This window comes from Falco naumanni, chromosome 3, assembly GCF_017639655.2.
Source record: "Falco naumanni isolate bFalNau1 chromosome 3, bFalNau1.pat, whole genome shotgun sequence".
In the NCBI taxonomy this organism is placed as follows: domain Eukaryota; kingdom Metazoa; phylum Chordata; class Aves; order Falconiformes; family Falconidae; genus Falco; species Falco naumanni.
The window spans coordinates 20543898-20560937 of record NC_054056.1 but is presented as its reverse complement, the minus strand read 5'-3'; the positions used below and the strand labels follow the sequence as shown (position 1 = coordinate 20560937).

Sequence of the window (17040 nt, the reverse complement as noted above, 5' to 3'; positions counted from 1 at the left end):
TAACTGAAATAAGCCTCCTATTGTATTAATGGAACACTCACACCACCCAATTAAAATGACAGGATATTCAAATATTTCTGCAGCCATTTCATTTGAGCTGTGTGTACATTTTATATTTTAAATTGCACAGTTTACGAAGGACAGAAGCATCCTTAACAACATTGTCACTTTATAAATGAAGACAAGAATAAAACCTAAAGGTGCAATGGGCACATGTTTACACTTGACAACTAGAGATCAGAGGCTTTTATATGGCTTGGCTTATATATTATTTTTTTAAAATGTTTTATCAATATCACTGGCATTAATAGATTCTTTCACTTAATATAGTAATGCAGATATGCTCATGTGATCAGTTATATGCTGCATAATGGTTTTGGTCTGGAAAATCTCTGTGAAAGTTACATCAGCCATTGGTAATTAATATCATTAGGAATTATATACTTCTCTAAGGTTTTATCATTAACTTTTAGCTCTGTTTTTGCAACAGAGACTACAAATTGTGTCAAATGAAATATGAACTGTTTTCTCCACGTTTTTTAATGGTGATACTGAGAACACCATGTGTGTGGAAACTACCATTAAATATGAAATAATAGCACTTAACAAAATCCTATGGTTTCCCAATGATTTGTGTGGTGATTTATATATTTTAGGTTTAGGATAAGAGCTCCTTCATCAGAGTAAATATGTGTAAAGCCTTGAGCTTCCAAATCCACATGTCCATGCTTAAATTTAAGCATGACTAAGCCTAACAAAGACACAGTTAAGTGATATGTGACTGACAAATTGGGTCTTTTCAGGAACATACTGCTTTACTTTTAAGCAAGCAGGTGCCAAAGTCTCAGTTAAAGAAATGATACCTAGATTGCATGTTTAAAAAGTTTAAGCATGCGTGTTAACATAACATGGTGAGAAAAAAATATAAATACATGCTTAAGCACATACTGGAATTTGGCTATTTTGATAGTGGTTCATCTTCAGACTCCATGCCATCTCCTGCAGAACCCCACAGCTCTTCTTGCAAGAACTTTTCACACAGTGCCCTTCACCGCTGAGATCTTAGAGTTCAGACCTGATGATAGTTACAAAATCTTTATCTGAGCTGTGACCTAACAGAAGAAAGCCATGCTGTGGGACTCAGGGATTAATTCAAAACACGGGCCAAATAAAGTGAGCCAGAGAAGTAATCTTAATGCACTGACTCACATCACGGTATCATCCACCTCTTTAGATACACTTGGACAAGAAATTGACTCAACTTATTTGGAAATGTAGAAGACTATGTGTTCTTATGATATAAATAAATAGACACACATCTTTACCCAGATTAACCAAATTTTATAGAACTTATTCATATATTCAGACAGCAGCATTTTTGCATTCAGCAAAAATTACAGAGACTAACAATATTTAAATAATACACCTGAAACAAATCAAGAGAGTAATAAAAAGAGTGTTTTATACCTCCCATCTCTAGTCTGCCTTAAAAAGCCTATTGATTTACCAGTGTTCTTCATTACTGAATTCATGGTATACTTCATGTCAGTCATCCTTACTTATTGCCAAAATTCTTTAAATTAATTTCCTATGATTTTACCATTCTTAACAACACTTAACAGCTATGGTAAGGATAAAACAACATTAGAGATCTGAAAAGGCAATAAGAAAATGTTTCTGAGGGAAACCAGACTACCACTGCATTCATATGGAAAACAGAAAGTTATTATATGGCAGACACTAAAAGTCTCATTTCAGAGAGCTAGAAGGATGGAGAGAAAAGGAAGAAAAGACAAATTCAATCAGTTCTAGCAAAGAGGAGAAAAAAATTCCTCAGAAATAGGTTTATTTCCTTAGAAAGAAGTTAGATGCTCTCTACCTATTTCCCCCCTCATGCTTAATGAAACTTCCAATAACAAGAGAATCTGAAAGGCTCAAAAAAAATTATTGACTATGAATATTCTTTAAAAAAGACAGACAAAAGAATTATACTTACACTATTAACAGCTTCAGCTTCATAGATGAGCAATCAGCAATGACACAGGAATGAAAGCATCACAGCAGCCTACAGTATAAACTAGAAAGCTTTTGAAGGTCACCCGTTTCAGTTATTAGCAAGAAATCAGCCTCTCCCTGATGCATCACCTCAACAGTATGGAAAGCATAGCAGGCAACAGTAACTCCCTACAAGATGTCCTCTACGGATAAAAAAAGACAAGTAGAAATAGAGTTGGGAACTTCTGCAGATCATCTTCTCTACTAGGATCTCTGCATGGGGTTAATCAGAACAAAGGTTGTCAGAGACAGTGTGGCTCAGGTGAGAAGGCTTTCCCCACAGTAGGACCCAGATACAAGCAGTGGGCTTAACTTACAGATCTGCTTGAAGACTTGCCCACTCAGGGTACTGATTTCTGCAAAGTGCAGAAATGAACTTTTTAATAGTGGGCTGAAATGCAACTTCAGTAGCAGTATGTTTGGGAACACTCAGACAAGAACAATGACAACACTGTTGCTTGACATACAGAAAGCTGGAAATAGCACCAGGCAGGATACCTGGCAAACCTGGTGCCTCAGATGACATACCAAAGAACACTGCAAATGATGATGCTCACACTTTCTGTTCTTATTTCAAGAAGCCAAGTACATTCAGATGTACTCCACAGGAGCAAGGGATGGGCAGGCAGGTTAAACCCAAGCAATTTACTGACCCAGGAACAACCAGCTGTAGGATACAGATACATTAAGTCATCTGGGTATGAAAATATTTGCAGTGTTTGCATATTTCTAACATTTCTTTCTTTCATGCTTCATTGGTATGCTAAAGGTCACCTTAGTATGTCAAAAGAAGAAAGCAGAGAAGCCAGCCACAACATGGTCTGCTTGAAAGAGGCAAACAAGCTTTTTCTTTCATTAGCAAGGAAACGCGGTACTGAGACTTCCCCACTGCGAGCTATTTTTTTGGTCAAGAAAGGGCTGCACAGGTCAAAACTGAGCCAGGCGACTCCTCTATGATGCACCATAAAAACGATGCCAATGCTGACAAGGGCAGAATATTTCAGGCTTCACTTACTTCAACATATCTACTTGTTTCTCAGATCCCCCGCTGACCGAGCAGTCAGTGGGCTCATAAGGCTGATTTGACTGGTGAGGCACTCTAGGGTAAGCTTTTGAAGGGGACTGTTCTGCCACCTACCTCTGTTCCATAATGTATATCCATCAGCTAAGAACTTCCACTTCCCACCTGCAGATAGATAATTCAGTGGAAATACTTAACCAAGCTCTTGTGCTATATTTAACTCAACAGATAGTCCCACAGGTGAAAAATATTCAGCTAATGAGAAATAAACAAACAAACTTGATAACGAGACAGGCTATCAAATCACAAAATAATATGCCTTTGGCAACAAAACCAACATCATCACAAATCCCACATCCTAGTGCTTGTGACTCTCCAGAGAGAAGCCCGCTGTTCATTTACATGGGAAAGCACAATGAAAAGGAACATATAGTGATAGACTTTGGTTACCAAACATGTCATGGTGTATTAACTACTCTTTTACATTTGTAGGTTTCAATAGAAAACAAACAAAATAGACTATCTGTCTGTATGTATAAAACCTAGAGAAGTTCTGAGTAACACACAGTGTGCTATTAGTACATTGCTCAAGAATAGTTCCAGCTGTAAAGCTACCATTACACTAATAAATTTTTAAAAATATTTTTTAAAATAAATGCTTTCTCCAGAGATTCTCAAAGATAAAAGTAAATTTAAACAAATGTAGCTATGAATCTAGACATTTCCTATCTCTCTGAAAGGCATTATTGCATCCTAGGGAAAGGTATACTAAGTACATTGAAGCACTCAATTTCAAAGTAATTGAGTGGTGTTAGATACGATCTTACAGGTGCATTTTAGTGCTTAATGTTAATGGTGAAATACATGACCTTTTTTGGCACCTTAATTATTTCACTATGGAATAATTTCCTACATTTTTGTCCCACACTCACAAGAAGAGCACATTAAAAAGTTCTTGTATACAGTCATCACTGGATTAAACATCGTGAATGTTTAGATTTTGCCACTATATGAGTAAGTTACTCAAATCACCATACTTCAGAACAAAACAAAAAAGAAACGGCACTCAGTGTAGAGTCTTTGGGTTTGGCTGGGTTAACAGGGTGATTATGAAAAAAATGTATCATTTGATTTGAATGCCTTGCCTGCTTCCTGCAGTAGAAGCAGCAACAGCTGTCAGTGCTCTTTCTTAGTCCTGCTTGGCGTCCTCTCCAACGCTGCACCTCACATGCCACCCACTCCCAGAAGGCTATTTCTGCTTCTCTTTAAATGGTGACACACGCCATTTGCCTCAGTGGGTCAAAACAAACATCAAAAGTTTTGCCAACAGCACCTGCTTTTGTTAAAAGGCCTGTTACCTCTACCAGTCTGTGAGACTTGAGACAAGTCAGAAAATAAACTGGGTACAGAGGCTGAATCACCCTCTTTTACAAGACACACCTATTTCAGAATGTGTTTCAGATATATTGCTTGGCTACTGTGACAAAAACTATTGCAACAAGCACAGCTGTACCTCTTCCAGAGAGGGGAAAAAGTCCAAAGCAAACAAATAAAACAGCCTCTGTGGATTTTAAGAGACCTGCAGCAATTCCTTAGAAATTTCCAGCCAAAATGACTAAAAGGAAAGAAAACAGACAAGTGGGATCTCTCTACAGTGCTCTGTGCACCCTACAAATGTTTACCAAGCAATGACAAACCACTTATTTAAAAAAACATGATAGCAAAAAAATGTTCCACTAGGAACTAACAGATTCAGAACAATTACACATGGTTTCTCACATGAAACGGTGAATACAGGGTATTAGCTACTATTATTGATGGCTTGTAAAGCAAAATGCAGGAAATGGGACATCCTACTTTTGCTCTTGATCACAGAAAAAATTTTTGTCATACTTACTGCAAAGTACCAGGGAGGGGCAGAAGATACCAGAAAGGAAAGGAGAAAACAAATAATTAAATACGTGAAATACCATTAAATTTAGTTTGAATCATGTGGCAAAGAACTACATTTAAGCTGAACTAGAATAATGTAATAATAACGATGCACCTCTTGTTAAAATAGAAGCAGGGCTGAAGATCACTTTGAATAGTAGCCTTGTGATGCAAAGCTTAAGGCAACTGCTTCTTGGAATATTTTCCACTTGATCTGGATGAACAAACATTAGGAAACTTAAGTGGGGAAAGACAAGTCTGTAGATGTCCACAAGTCAGCAGTTGTCACTGTGCTTGGCCTAAAGACTTAGAGGAGCATGAGATACTTTGCTTTTCGGGCTTGGCAAAACAGTTCTCCCTGACTCAGTATACATCTCCTCGTGAACAGAGATCCACTGAGGGCAGGGATTGTACTCCACCAGAACCCTGGTACCTGTCTCTGGATTTCTTACCCCACACTGTTATCGGTATTTAACCTAGAGACTTCATCTCCCTCAGTACCTGCCTGCATGACCAGCTAGGCAGGTCTACCTAGACTTGCAGAACAGCTCAGACTGCCCCTTCCCACTTCTGCTAGCAGGTCTGCATATACCGGGGATAAATAGGGGAGCACAGAAAGAACAGAACTTCTGCCAACATACACTTTAGCTCAGACCAGAGAACTGTCTGCCTTGAACAGCTTCTCCTAGTTACACAAGACTCACAAAGCATGGAAAAGCTGAAGTGAGAAGCAAGCAGTCATTTCTTCAATAAACTTACTGGATTTCCAACCATTTCTGTCAGCAGGTGGAGCAGCAACAGCGCTAAAATATAGAGAGGTAAATACCTCCCTGTATTTGTCTGTACCTACCAAAGTAAGGTTTATCTCTTAGCCACTGCCTGCTGAAAGGACAGAGAAACTATTGCTGCTTCTAGTATTCCTCCCTCCACTGGGAAATCAAAAAAAGTAATCAGAAACCTCTGATAACCTAATGGAAGGCCGACAAAGGCATCGAATAAATTTCTCTCCCCTGGGCAAAAGAAGTGTGTTTGCTTCCAGGAGTCATCTGCAGAAAACTTATTTACAAAAATCCTCAGGCCAGAAAAAATAGCATATAGAAAAATCACCATAATGGCACTATACCTATAAGGAAAACTACATGGTTTGACTGTTCTTAATGTAAGACGACTGAGATCTGTCTAGTCACACGTGGAAGTTCTGAGCAGTTCAGTACTCTGAACAGGAGACCAGACCAGAACATGTGGATTTTGAGCTCTGTATGAAGAATTCTGTACTGGCATTTCCAAACAGAATTCAATGCATCTGTTTCAGAAAACAAACAAACAAACAAACAAACAAAAAACAAAACAAAACAAAACAAAACCAAAACAAACAAAAAAAACCCAGAAAACATATCAACAATTGAAGATATGCAGAGTGGACAACAGCATGTATCACTCAAATTGAAAAAAATTGGGATACACCATGATGAATTCAAGGAGAAGAATATATTCAGTCATTCCATGAGTTATAAAGGACAATTGTTTCCTGTCACTTTCATCATAACATAATCATTATTCTTCAGCAAGAAAAAAGAAAAAAAGATCAAAAAAGTTTTGGCTAAAATTGTGTCTTACTTACCAGCAAAATGATAGAATGGTATTTGAATCAAGACTAAAATAAACCTGAAATTCAACAAGCCAGCTCTTGAAAAAACAATTATATTACAGATGGTTATATTTCATTTGTCTTTTAAAACTCAAATTGACAAATGTGTTCCTCACTCAAAGTAAATTTACAACTCATGATTCTAGACAAGGTACGTGACTGTGCTGCTGGATGCCGTATACCGAAGTTTTAGACCACAATTTGTTATTGCACACTTAATTATTAGCACGTAAACATCAGTGAGAAGAAATGTCAAATCCTATGAAAAGTATAATTTATTTCTCCTGGCAGATATTAATTGGCCACTATTAATGACTTTTGGAACTATTACTAATGAGGAAAACCAGCCACCCCAGCATGGTAGCAACATCCATAGTGAGGCACCAGCCTTTCAGCCATGAAAAAAAGTGGAAGGAAGTGGAATATCACAGCACAAGATAAGAAAAAGAGTTTCTCAGAGAGTATGTTCATGACTAAATTGCTGCCACAGCATGGGGGGTGGGGGGGAGCAGGGAAATTCTGAAAGGGCCTCCAGCAGCTCGGCTGCATGATTAGCCAAGGCAGCTAACTGCCATTCATGTCTGCATCATTCCCCCACGGTCTGGTCATTTTGTTATACTGAGCCAGGCAGCTAACCAGGAATCCTGAGGGACAGGGAGATGTCCTTTGATCAGACAGCTCCTTTTCTTCACTTTTTTGCAGGGCAAAACAGTGGGAAAATAGTCAAAATATGTTTTCTTTATGCTTTTATCAAAAGCATAAAGATAGGACTGTATTAGTTTAAGTGCCAAGGTATGCTAAAAATCATATACAGCCTCCCGTGGTATGAAGCCAGGAATGTAGTGGTTATGCATAGGTACACTTCCTAAGCAGAAATAACTTTTCTAAATTCAGTTAGCCAGAGTAAATGGACAATTCAAGAACTATATAAGCATATTATTCAACTAATTCACTGTTTTAACTGAAGATCAAAAGCCATTATGTTACAATAGTGTTTTTCTCAGTACTGACCATTATCCTGAAGGACTCCTGTGGAAGCTGTTGCTCTTAGTGTCTGTTTTACTTTTGTAGAGTTGTTAGAGTGTCGTCTGGACACAAATTCTTCTAGATTCTGGCTTTTTTTATCTTTCCCTTTAGGAAGCTGAGGTGAGATACTGTTTTCTCCCTGATCACTGGATCCAACAGTAGATTTAGATTGCCGATCATTTCCCTGAAAAGAAGTGTGTGTAATTATCGCTGATGCAAATGACTAAGTTGTTGGGGTTTTTTCAATATGTTTTTTTTTAATTTCAATATTAGTTCAACCTTTTAGTACTAAGGATCCGTATCAGGTGTTAAAGCATATTAACTTACAACCAATACAGTTAAGCGATATCTTAAATGATCCAAAAAACTGTAACTATCTAATCAACTTACTATATGATCCCACTGATTAAATGCTCCTCAACAACTCCCAAAAGAAAGTAACACATTTATTACAATGACATAATGCTTCGTTTCATTAAAAGAATGGCTAGGTGAATCTATACATGCATGCATATGATATACAGCTATATCTCATCTATGCATATGTGTGGAAAGCCACAAGATGTAACATATATAACATGAATAATTCATTGCCTGTGTAAATGACACATGGCTATTAATCTAAGTGTCAAAAGCAGCTGGAAGAGGATGACAATCTTCGGGTGGCAGTAACGCTGACTGCCAAGTGGACACTAAGAAAGAGGGCTGCCCACACATCACCTCTGAATCACCTCCAAGGCCATCAGCCAGTTCCTCTTCTGGCTCTGTGATATATCTAGAAACAGAACCAGAAACTTGGTCCTTATTTTTACAGCTTCGATGTATGTATGATGCTGGGTGTACCAGCCATACACATTCTTACATACACATACCAGCCATAGACAGATTCAGTCTAAACCTGTTCACAATCAACATCATAAAAATCTGAAGTGTACACAACAGGTCTTTAGGGTGCTGTTTATATCGTTCTAGGCTGCGTAAAGTCTTTACCAACTGAACACCCTCATCATTGCCTCTCATTAGAGGCTGTCAGCCTCCTACCTCGGCCAGTCTAAGAGCACATGTAGTTTCTTCCTAATCCAGTTCTGTCAAAACACTCCATATAACAACAAAATACTCAGGCAGATAGGGTAGAAAACCTCAGCAGTATCTGGAACTGTTCACCTTATCACAAACTTAGCTGAGTCACAGCAGATTTCATTCTACTTCATTGTTTCGCTTGGTGTAGCTGCATGAGCTATGCATGCCATTTTAGAATTTGCCCACCAGAAAGACCTTTCATTTTGCAATAGGCATGTACAATTCTTTTCACCTCACTGCAAAAGTTAAAAAGGTAATACTATCTAAAGTTAAAATCTTTCAGAAGAATAAGTCCTAAACAAAATCCCACATCTCTATTAAAAATCAGGCATACATTATTACAGTTTTATGTGCTTCTTCTAGAAATCAGTTCTGTTTAAAATATCTTACTTAAATGCCATCTAATCTACCATTTATCTACCAATACCATCAAATCTACCACTTATACTTTCTCTGTAAAGAAAAATGACAGCATGGCAATACTCCCGTCTCTTCTAATTCTAACTGTTTACTCCCAAGCAATAATAGTAAAAAAGTGTAGATACCAAATTGAAGTAAACAATTGCATGATTTATACCAGTTTAAGTGTTACATTACATATTTAAGAGCAGAGGTACATAATCTTGCCTCCTTAAGATTTGACACTTGTTATCAGTGTGTGTGGCATGGTTTTGGCTGGGATAGAGTTAATTTTCTTCCTAGTAGCTGTTATAGTGCTGTGATTTAGGATGAAAATGGAAAAATGTGAATATCAAATAATTTTCTATACATGTTAAGTAATACTAGAAGAGGCAGGAAGTTAAAACTGCTAATGAGTTATTCTTATAAATGCTAGAATTGCAGAGCTCACATTTTAAAAACAAACACCACTTGAAAGTAGGTTCTTTGGTGAGGTTTTATCTTCTACTTATTTTCAACAGAATGGATCAGAGACTTTTATATTTTACTGCTTCTTTTGTTTAGCGGCTCCAGGGGTTTTCATCTTGTAAACAATGAATGTGCATGATCAACACCCACAATTATAATGACACACTGTGAGTTTGACTATCCCCTGTCTTGTACAGTAAATTGCACTGGTGCAGAATCGATGCCAACAGATACGTATATTCTGATTTGACACTGGTTTAAATCCACAGTGGACTCATTTTGTACACATATAAATAGCTATACAGGATACAAAGTAGTGGACGCTCAAGCTCTGTATTTAATGGTTAGCTAGGACAAAACACACCAGATGGGAAACTGGTTTAGGGCCATATTAAGACTCAGCATGCAGAAACACCATCTTCTGCAAGATATTTTTGTTAAAAGGTTCTGTGTTTTTCCTTTAGGTGTATAATTTCAATAAATAAATACACAAAGATAGCTGACAAGGTTTATGGGAAAGACCTCAAAGCAGCAGTTGATCTTTGCTATGGAGGTTTTTATAAAAAATAATGCAGCCATTATTGCAAGAATATTCTCTCAGATTTCTTTTGTCTAATTGAGACTGCAAATAGCTACAGATTCATCAAGTTTTAATAAGCATACCACCAGGTGGCTGAGGATTTTTTCTCCTCAGATTTAATTAAAACCCAAAGGAGAGGGACTTTCCATCTGCTGGAATTAAGCAAAATTAGAAACAAACTTTATTATGGCACTTGTTACTTACACTGCCTTTAGACTTTCGAGATCCCACAATTGGAGGTAGTACAGAGGCTTTGGAACTGCAGAAATAAACCATATTTTAGAAATGTGTACACTGTCACTATCATAGACACTACATATCTATAACCAAGTCAGCTATGACAACAGAGTTGTTTCATTCATTGTGTGTTTTTACTAAGAATCACTCGTTTCTGTTTGCTAGACTATATTTAAATGCATAACCATTAACTTAAAAAAAATGCACTACATTTCCTCACAATGCATACTTTATACACTGAAAATCTGCAGAGCAGTATTCAGTGTGAAAGATCCATATAACTATTATAATTAAAAGTTCCAGCAATTTCCACAAAACTCTGTTTACATCAATTGATCAACATAGCTTTTCACTGTCCTTAAATTCATTTGTTGCAAATGCTGTTTCCTAAAATACTTTCCAGTTATTCACATTGTCTACAGTTGGTTACTGAAAAAAAAATTACGTTACACCCAGGTTTATATGCAGAATATGAGACAAATTCTCTAAACTACACCATTTGTAGGACAAATTTCCACTTCTTTCCATTTATTTCAATGAAATGGCTCCCAATTTTCATGTTTGCAAAGATGCTAGAAGCCCAAGTTCCTCCCTACAGACACCCAGTTTAGGACTCTATTATGTGATAATTCTAGCCTATAAAAATAGACTCAAACATAAAGCATTCTTAAGGGAGTACATATTCCACAAAACATTACCAAGCAAGAGTAGATCTAGAATGGTGTAGCTGTGCTTAATCTAATTCAGCTGTACATATTTGTATCCCAGGAAAAAACAAATTAAGCCTAGTCAAAATAATCCTTTTTCTGACATTAGTTTTGTGATACATCATCAATGGCATGTTTATGTCTTGTGAATTTCCATTTTCTCTTTTGGTTTTCTTATCTCAAGTTTCTCTGAAGTTATCAATGAAGTTTTGCATCCATGCTAATACTTTTATCCATCCATCCATCCATCCATTCATCCATCCCTCCCTCCCTCCCTCCCTCCCTCATTCTTGGAATGATGATTTTGTGCTTTACTGGTGGTACTTTGTAAACAAGTTGACACACACAAGCACGTGAGAAGTCTATCACCTATAGAACTTACCCCTGTGGCCTTCTCACTGTAGATTTGCTAAACAGCAGATCACCATACGGCAACTTCTTAAACTTTTCTCTGCCCACTGCAACATAAATTTGCCCATTCTCCAAGTCTGACCCATTCTGAACAAGTTTTCCATCTAAAGTGTACAGTCTGAAAAATAAAAAAATGCTTAATATAATAAACCTTAACATTCAGGTAGGCGTATTAAAAGTGTTGAAAGCTACATTAATCTAAACTCACTAAAACGAGATAATGTAAAAATAACATGTTGGACACTCCCCTGTCTGGTCCCAAAATGCATTTCTTCCTTCTCGATAAAGGGTACAAACAGAAATTATTGTTGTAAAAATCTATCTGATGTAACGGACATTGATTATTGGTATTGTAGGTGCCTAAGATACACAGCCCCTCGTTAGAATGTTGCTGTATTGGCTGCTACTCCCAGCCTTAGCCCACCAGGTACAGCCATTCCCTGCCCCTCTGATCCGTGCAATATAAGAGTGTAAGTGTAGCGTTATCCGCTTGGTCTGTGCTAGTGGACAGGTCCTGGCTTTTCAGTCATGGGGCCATGCACGTCCTGTTATCCCAGGTTACTGCGCAGTGCCCAGAGCACTGACGGGAGGTGGAACTTGGCATGAGAGAGGTCAGGAACTCATGGAGTAGATCCCTTCAAAGGTATCAGAGGAAAGACATTAAAGACCTCCTAAGTAAAGCTATAATTTCTAAAATGAAATTATAGAAATGTTTCCCATTTTCAAGTTTGTGATTTTATTTAAGGATGGTCAAAACAATGAGGAAGAAGGAAACATTCAATAACAAATAAGCTCTTTCCCACGAAGCATATTCCAAAACTCAACAATATTTGTATCTAATTTAAAAGGCAACACTAACTGTTTTGCATTTAACTCTGAAGTTCCAAAATGCTGAATGACTGTCTCAACTGCCTTTCTAGAAGCCTTCCACAGGAGCTACTACAGGTGTTACTCAGAAATTTCAGCACAATGCAAGGGGATATGAAATTATATATACATGTATACAATTAACCTTCTAGGAAGAGTATCAAAAGCCAGCCTTGAGAACACCCCTGACTTACAAAGTGCAAAAATTCTTAAGAGAGAAAAAGCTGCATGGTGACACAGCCTTGAATAAACACAGAAGAAAAAAAAAAAAAAAAAAAAAAAGATGCAGATTATAGGAACCAGGAATCACAGAATAGCTAAGGTTGGACACGATCTCTGGGGACCACTTAGTCCCATCACCCCATGCAGAGCAAGAGCAATTACAGTAGGTTGCTTGGGGCTGTGTCTAGGTCTGTTTTGAATAACTGCAAGGATGAACACTCCACAGCCTCCCTGGGCAATCTGTTCCAGTGTTCAATGACTCTTACAGTAATCTTTTTTTCCTTCTGGTCAAGTGAAATTTCCTGTATTTCAGTTTATGCCCATTGCCTCTTGTCCTTTCACTGGGCACTACTGAGAAAGAGCCCGGCTCCATCCTCTTCACTCGTTCCCACCGGGTATTTATACATATTAACAGGATCCCCCTGAGCCTTCTCTTCCCCAGGCTGCAGGGTCCCAGCTTTCCCAGCCTTCCTCACATAACAGGTATCTTCAAGCCCTTCATCTCTGGGGCCCTTTGCTCCACTTGCTGCAGCATGTCCATGTCCTTCTTATATTCCCCTCATGAAAGTACCTTGATTTTCTAGGTGCCTCCTGCCAGTACCTTGGTTTTCTAAGTGCAAAGACTAAAAGTTCTCAAAAGTGAAATTGCAGCTTTTTAAAACTTTGATCACATTGCTGCTTCTTTACGAAGAGGTATGCTAACTCTGAAGCAATCCATTTGTATTACCCATATTTACTTTTTAGTACAAACATTTCACAGGTATGCCAGCAATTCAGAGAGCAACTTACCTTTCACTACCATGCAGACACATCAGTTTCACACAAACAATGAAAATAAAAGAAGCAATCTAAAAATCAGCAAGAAGCCTATTTCTGAATTAATCTAGATTACATGCTGCTTTGGGGAACTCGGGAAAAAAACAGCAAATCAATATACCACATTTAAGAACTGTATTATATATTTGTGTGGTGCTGCAGGTATACAGGGGTACATACAAACATGACTGTGGGGGGTTGTTCACAATCTTCACTTTGCTTGTGTTTTAATGTTAAATTTAATGCACAAAAGTTGTTTGCTTAATATAACTCCTGAAAATGTTATGGATTATCTGGCAATCTCTAGTTGTATTTTTCACCTAGAAAATAATAATCACAATAACTGAATCAAACATAATCCGTCCCTGAAGATGAAAGTGAATTTAAAAATGCATTTTTAAAAAATGGAACTTCAAACTAATAAATAACTACTGACTTAACAAGCATCACGCAGGTTTTGTGACACTTACTTCTGAAGCCTTCTACCCACCCACCTGGCCACAACCACTCATACACCAGCGGGGTACTCTCAGGCTAGTTTATGCAACAAATATGTCCTTGTGATCAACAAATATGTCCTTGTGACCACTTCTTCTGGTCACTGGCAGATGACCTAGTCCTTTCCCTCTGGGATGCCAGTGGACTTCCTTTTTCCTTCCTGAATCCAAGCCAAAAAGTGGCTGCCAAAACAAAGCAAGCGTACAGGCTGACAAAGGAGACAGCAAAGACATAACCTGTGGAACCAACATCCCCAAATTCCCACTTGCTGATGCACCAGGTACTTTCCTATCAGGCTGCTGTACCCCATCCCCATGCACAATGTGGCAAGCAGAAAAGCCACTTTCTCACAGTCTCCGGTCACATATCTCTTACTTACATCACTATTCTGATGGGGATGATCAATTATTATATTTTTTTTAAGAAGCCACATGTGAAACTGCATAAGACTTGGCAACTTTGTATGTCTTTTAATAACATGGAAAAGAAAAACTGCCATATGCATAATGCAGTTTCTCGTAATTCCACTTAGCCTTCTTTAATGAGAAATTATATCTTCCCAGCATCAGTGGTCTTACAGGACCTCCCATAATGCTAGCATACTTTCAGTAAACCCCAGCAATTAATGCGTAACTTATTAAAGAACAACAATCACTTTACTAATGTCTTTAGTATGTATTCCTAGCATTTTAAGGAAAAGAAAATGAAAACTGGGTTAATAGAAAACCAGAAAAAGGAAAACATTAAATAATTCAACGTCATGTATGTTATCTTATTTTTTAAACGATTAAAACCAAGCACTGAAGAGAAAGCAATCCTAGCTATGTACAGAATGACTTACACTTTCATGTACATCATTCAGTTTCACCAAGGAGTGACACCAAGTAATGAGAATGAAATAGGAAATGTTTTTAAATTGCTAAACAACCTGAGAGCAGAAAGAATTGATGTGTTGTAAAGGGCTGTTACTTTGCTCACTCCTGAGTTACGCTAGCTGAGAATCAGATCCAGAAAGCTGCAACACGTGTGTAGAAAAGTGCTAAGTAACCAGATAATAGGAGCAAAGCAATGCAGGGCTGAGAGGAAAAGTTAAATGAGCACTAATAATCAACAGGTAGCACTACCTTAATCTCTTATTTCTGTATCAGCTCTGGGAAAGCAATCAGAAAAACTGAAAGACTACCTTATCTTCATTGATTTGAGAAAGATTTTGCAAGGTTAGCCTCAGACATTGCGTAAACTGTGAAGAATGATTTTCCACAAGAGGCCTTTTCCCATCTGAGGAATGGATTTCTGTAATGTACTCTGCATGGGGCAACACTGGAATGTCAGTAATTTGCCTGCACACACCTTGACAGTCCGCTTACACTGCAATGTTTCTCATGGAACCTGCATATACCATTTTGCTCTAAAACTTGCAACTACCATATACTATTTTAGAGAGTTCATTTTACATTTCAAAAGCCTTAAGGGACTGAAACTTACCTATCCAAGAGGTCATCTCCTATTTCTGGGATACCACAACAACTCAGAGCAGCTGAGGTACTGGAACTGGCAAACTCTCAACTACAGCTTTGGCCTCGGCTCTTATAAGGAGGCTGAGCTGTGACTATAAAGCACATCCTAGTCATAGCACAGGTCTTCAAAAACCAAAGAACCTATAATATTTTCCTTGAAATTGTTTGCCCCAAGGTATTTAAAGAACCATCAAAATTAGAAGGTAACGTGGATCAGATCTATTACTGCATATTGCAGACTCTTCACCAACTTCACTGTGCTCATTTATTTTATTCTGACATTAACTTAACTATTAGTACTAAATATATTGCATTATTGTATTATTACATGCCTGATAACTAAATATTTAATCAAGAAATAACCGTTTAAACAAATTGAGGTTTTTCTTTTTTTAGATAGCAGTTGAAATGAAACTTGAAGATCACTTTGAGTCAATGTATTTCCGTTCTGTGGCTTTTTGATGTATTTTAATTTTCTTATAGTGGAATTTCCCATGAAGCAGGAATGATCCATTATATCTACCCACGCATTTTTAAAAACTTATCGATGCATATTAAATGTATCTTGCAAATATTCAGCTTCCTGGTACCTGTGAACGGCTCCGCTTCTGAGGGTAACTTTCCCTGTAACCATTTCGAGAATATGGTCCCAGTGATTCAGTGTTTTCCTGGGAATGAGGAGGCGCACTACAGGGCTAATAAGGTCTCCGTTAGCAATCAGGCTGAAAGAGAGCAAAGTAAAATAATTTGGAGGAGCATTTTAGACAAAACTCATCTGAAGTTAAGACACTACCTCCAACCCTGGAATGGAGTTCACTAACTGAAAATTCTACTTACAAAATAGTGTAGGGCTCCTGGAGTGGTTTTCGAAACCGTGCTGACACAGTGATTCTACTGTGAGTAACAGGCTTGACCTGAAAGGACACAAAAAAAAAAAAAGAGAAATTACTCATCCTTCACACTGGAAAAGAGTTTGCCCCGACCACCACCAACAAGAGGGGCACCATATCTGCAGAAAGAAGTTCCTGTTTTTAAAACATGCATTTTATTCCATTCAAGCTTCACCTTCTACAAAGCATACATAATTACTGCAACAGGTTTATATACGTGTTGAATAACAACCACAGCATAGTACACCACAGTGCAGCACGGCACAACGTATGGTTTGCACTGACAGGTCAGAACTGTAGAGACATCTTTGGTGACTTCCCAGCTGTTGTTCCTAGAGACCCAAAGCAACACTTGAAATACTGTTCTTGATTTCTTAGTCTTTATCGCTTATAACCATTGCCCAGGCAATTAAACCATCTCCTCTTTTTAACAGTAAGTGTCATCTCTAGGTCTCTCTGCTATTATGTAATAAGTACTTCTGCTCTTGTACAGGTCTTTATACCCAAATCCATCAGTGATTTATAAAAGTTCCCAAACACTATGCTCCCTTAAGGGTAATGACTCACAAATGAGGTGAACTGCAGATTTTTAGCTCTCAGGATAAAATATAGGCTACTTAATTCACAGCATTATTCCCTGTAATCTTTTAAACAAACACTGCATTG

General features: G+C 37.8%; 1 protein-coding gene across 2 annotated transcripts in view; it reads right to left on the bottom strand.

Annotated features, from left to right (window-relative positions):
* Positions 1 to 17040, bottom strand: part of DCDC2 (doublecortin domain containing 2) — a 70027-nt gene that overhangs the window by 29245 nt on the left and 23742 nt on the right. For both annotated transcript variants that reach the window (XM_040586992.1, XM_040586993.1), the window contains exons 3-7: positions 16322 to 16398; positions 16075 to 16206; positions 11536 to 11682; positions 10414 to 10468; positions 7668 to 7866 (exon numbers count right to left, since the gene is read on the bottom strand). In XM_040586992.1, coding sequence (XP_040442926.1) covers positions 7668 to 7866; positions 10414 to 10468; positions 11536 to 11682; positions 16075 to 16206; positions 16322 to 16398 — 610 coding nt within the window. The remainder of the gene's footprint in view (positions 1 to 7667; positions 7867 to 10413; positions 10469 to 11535; positions 11683 to 16074; positions 16207 to 16321; positions 16399 to 17040) is intronic.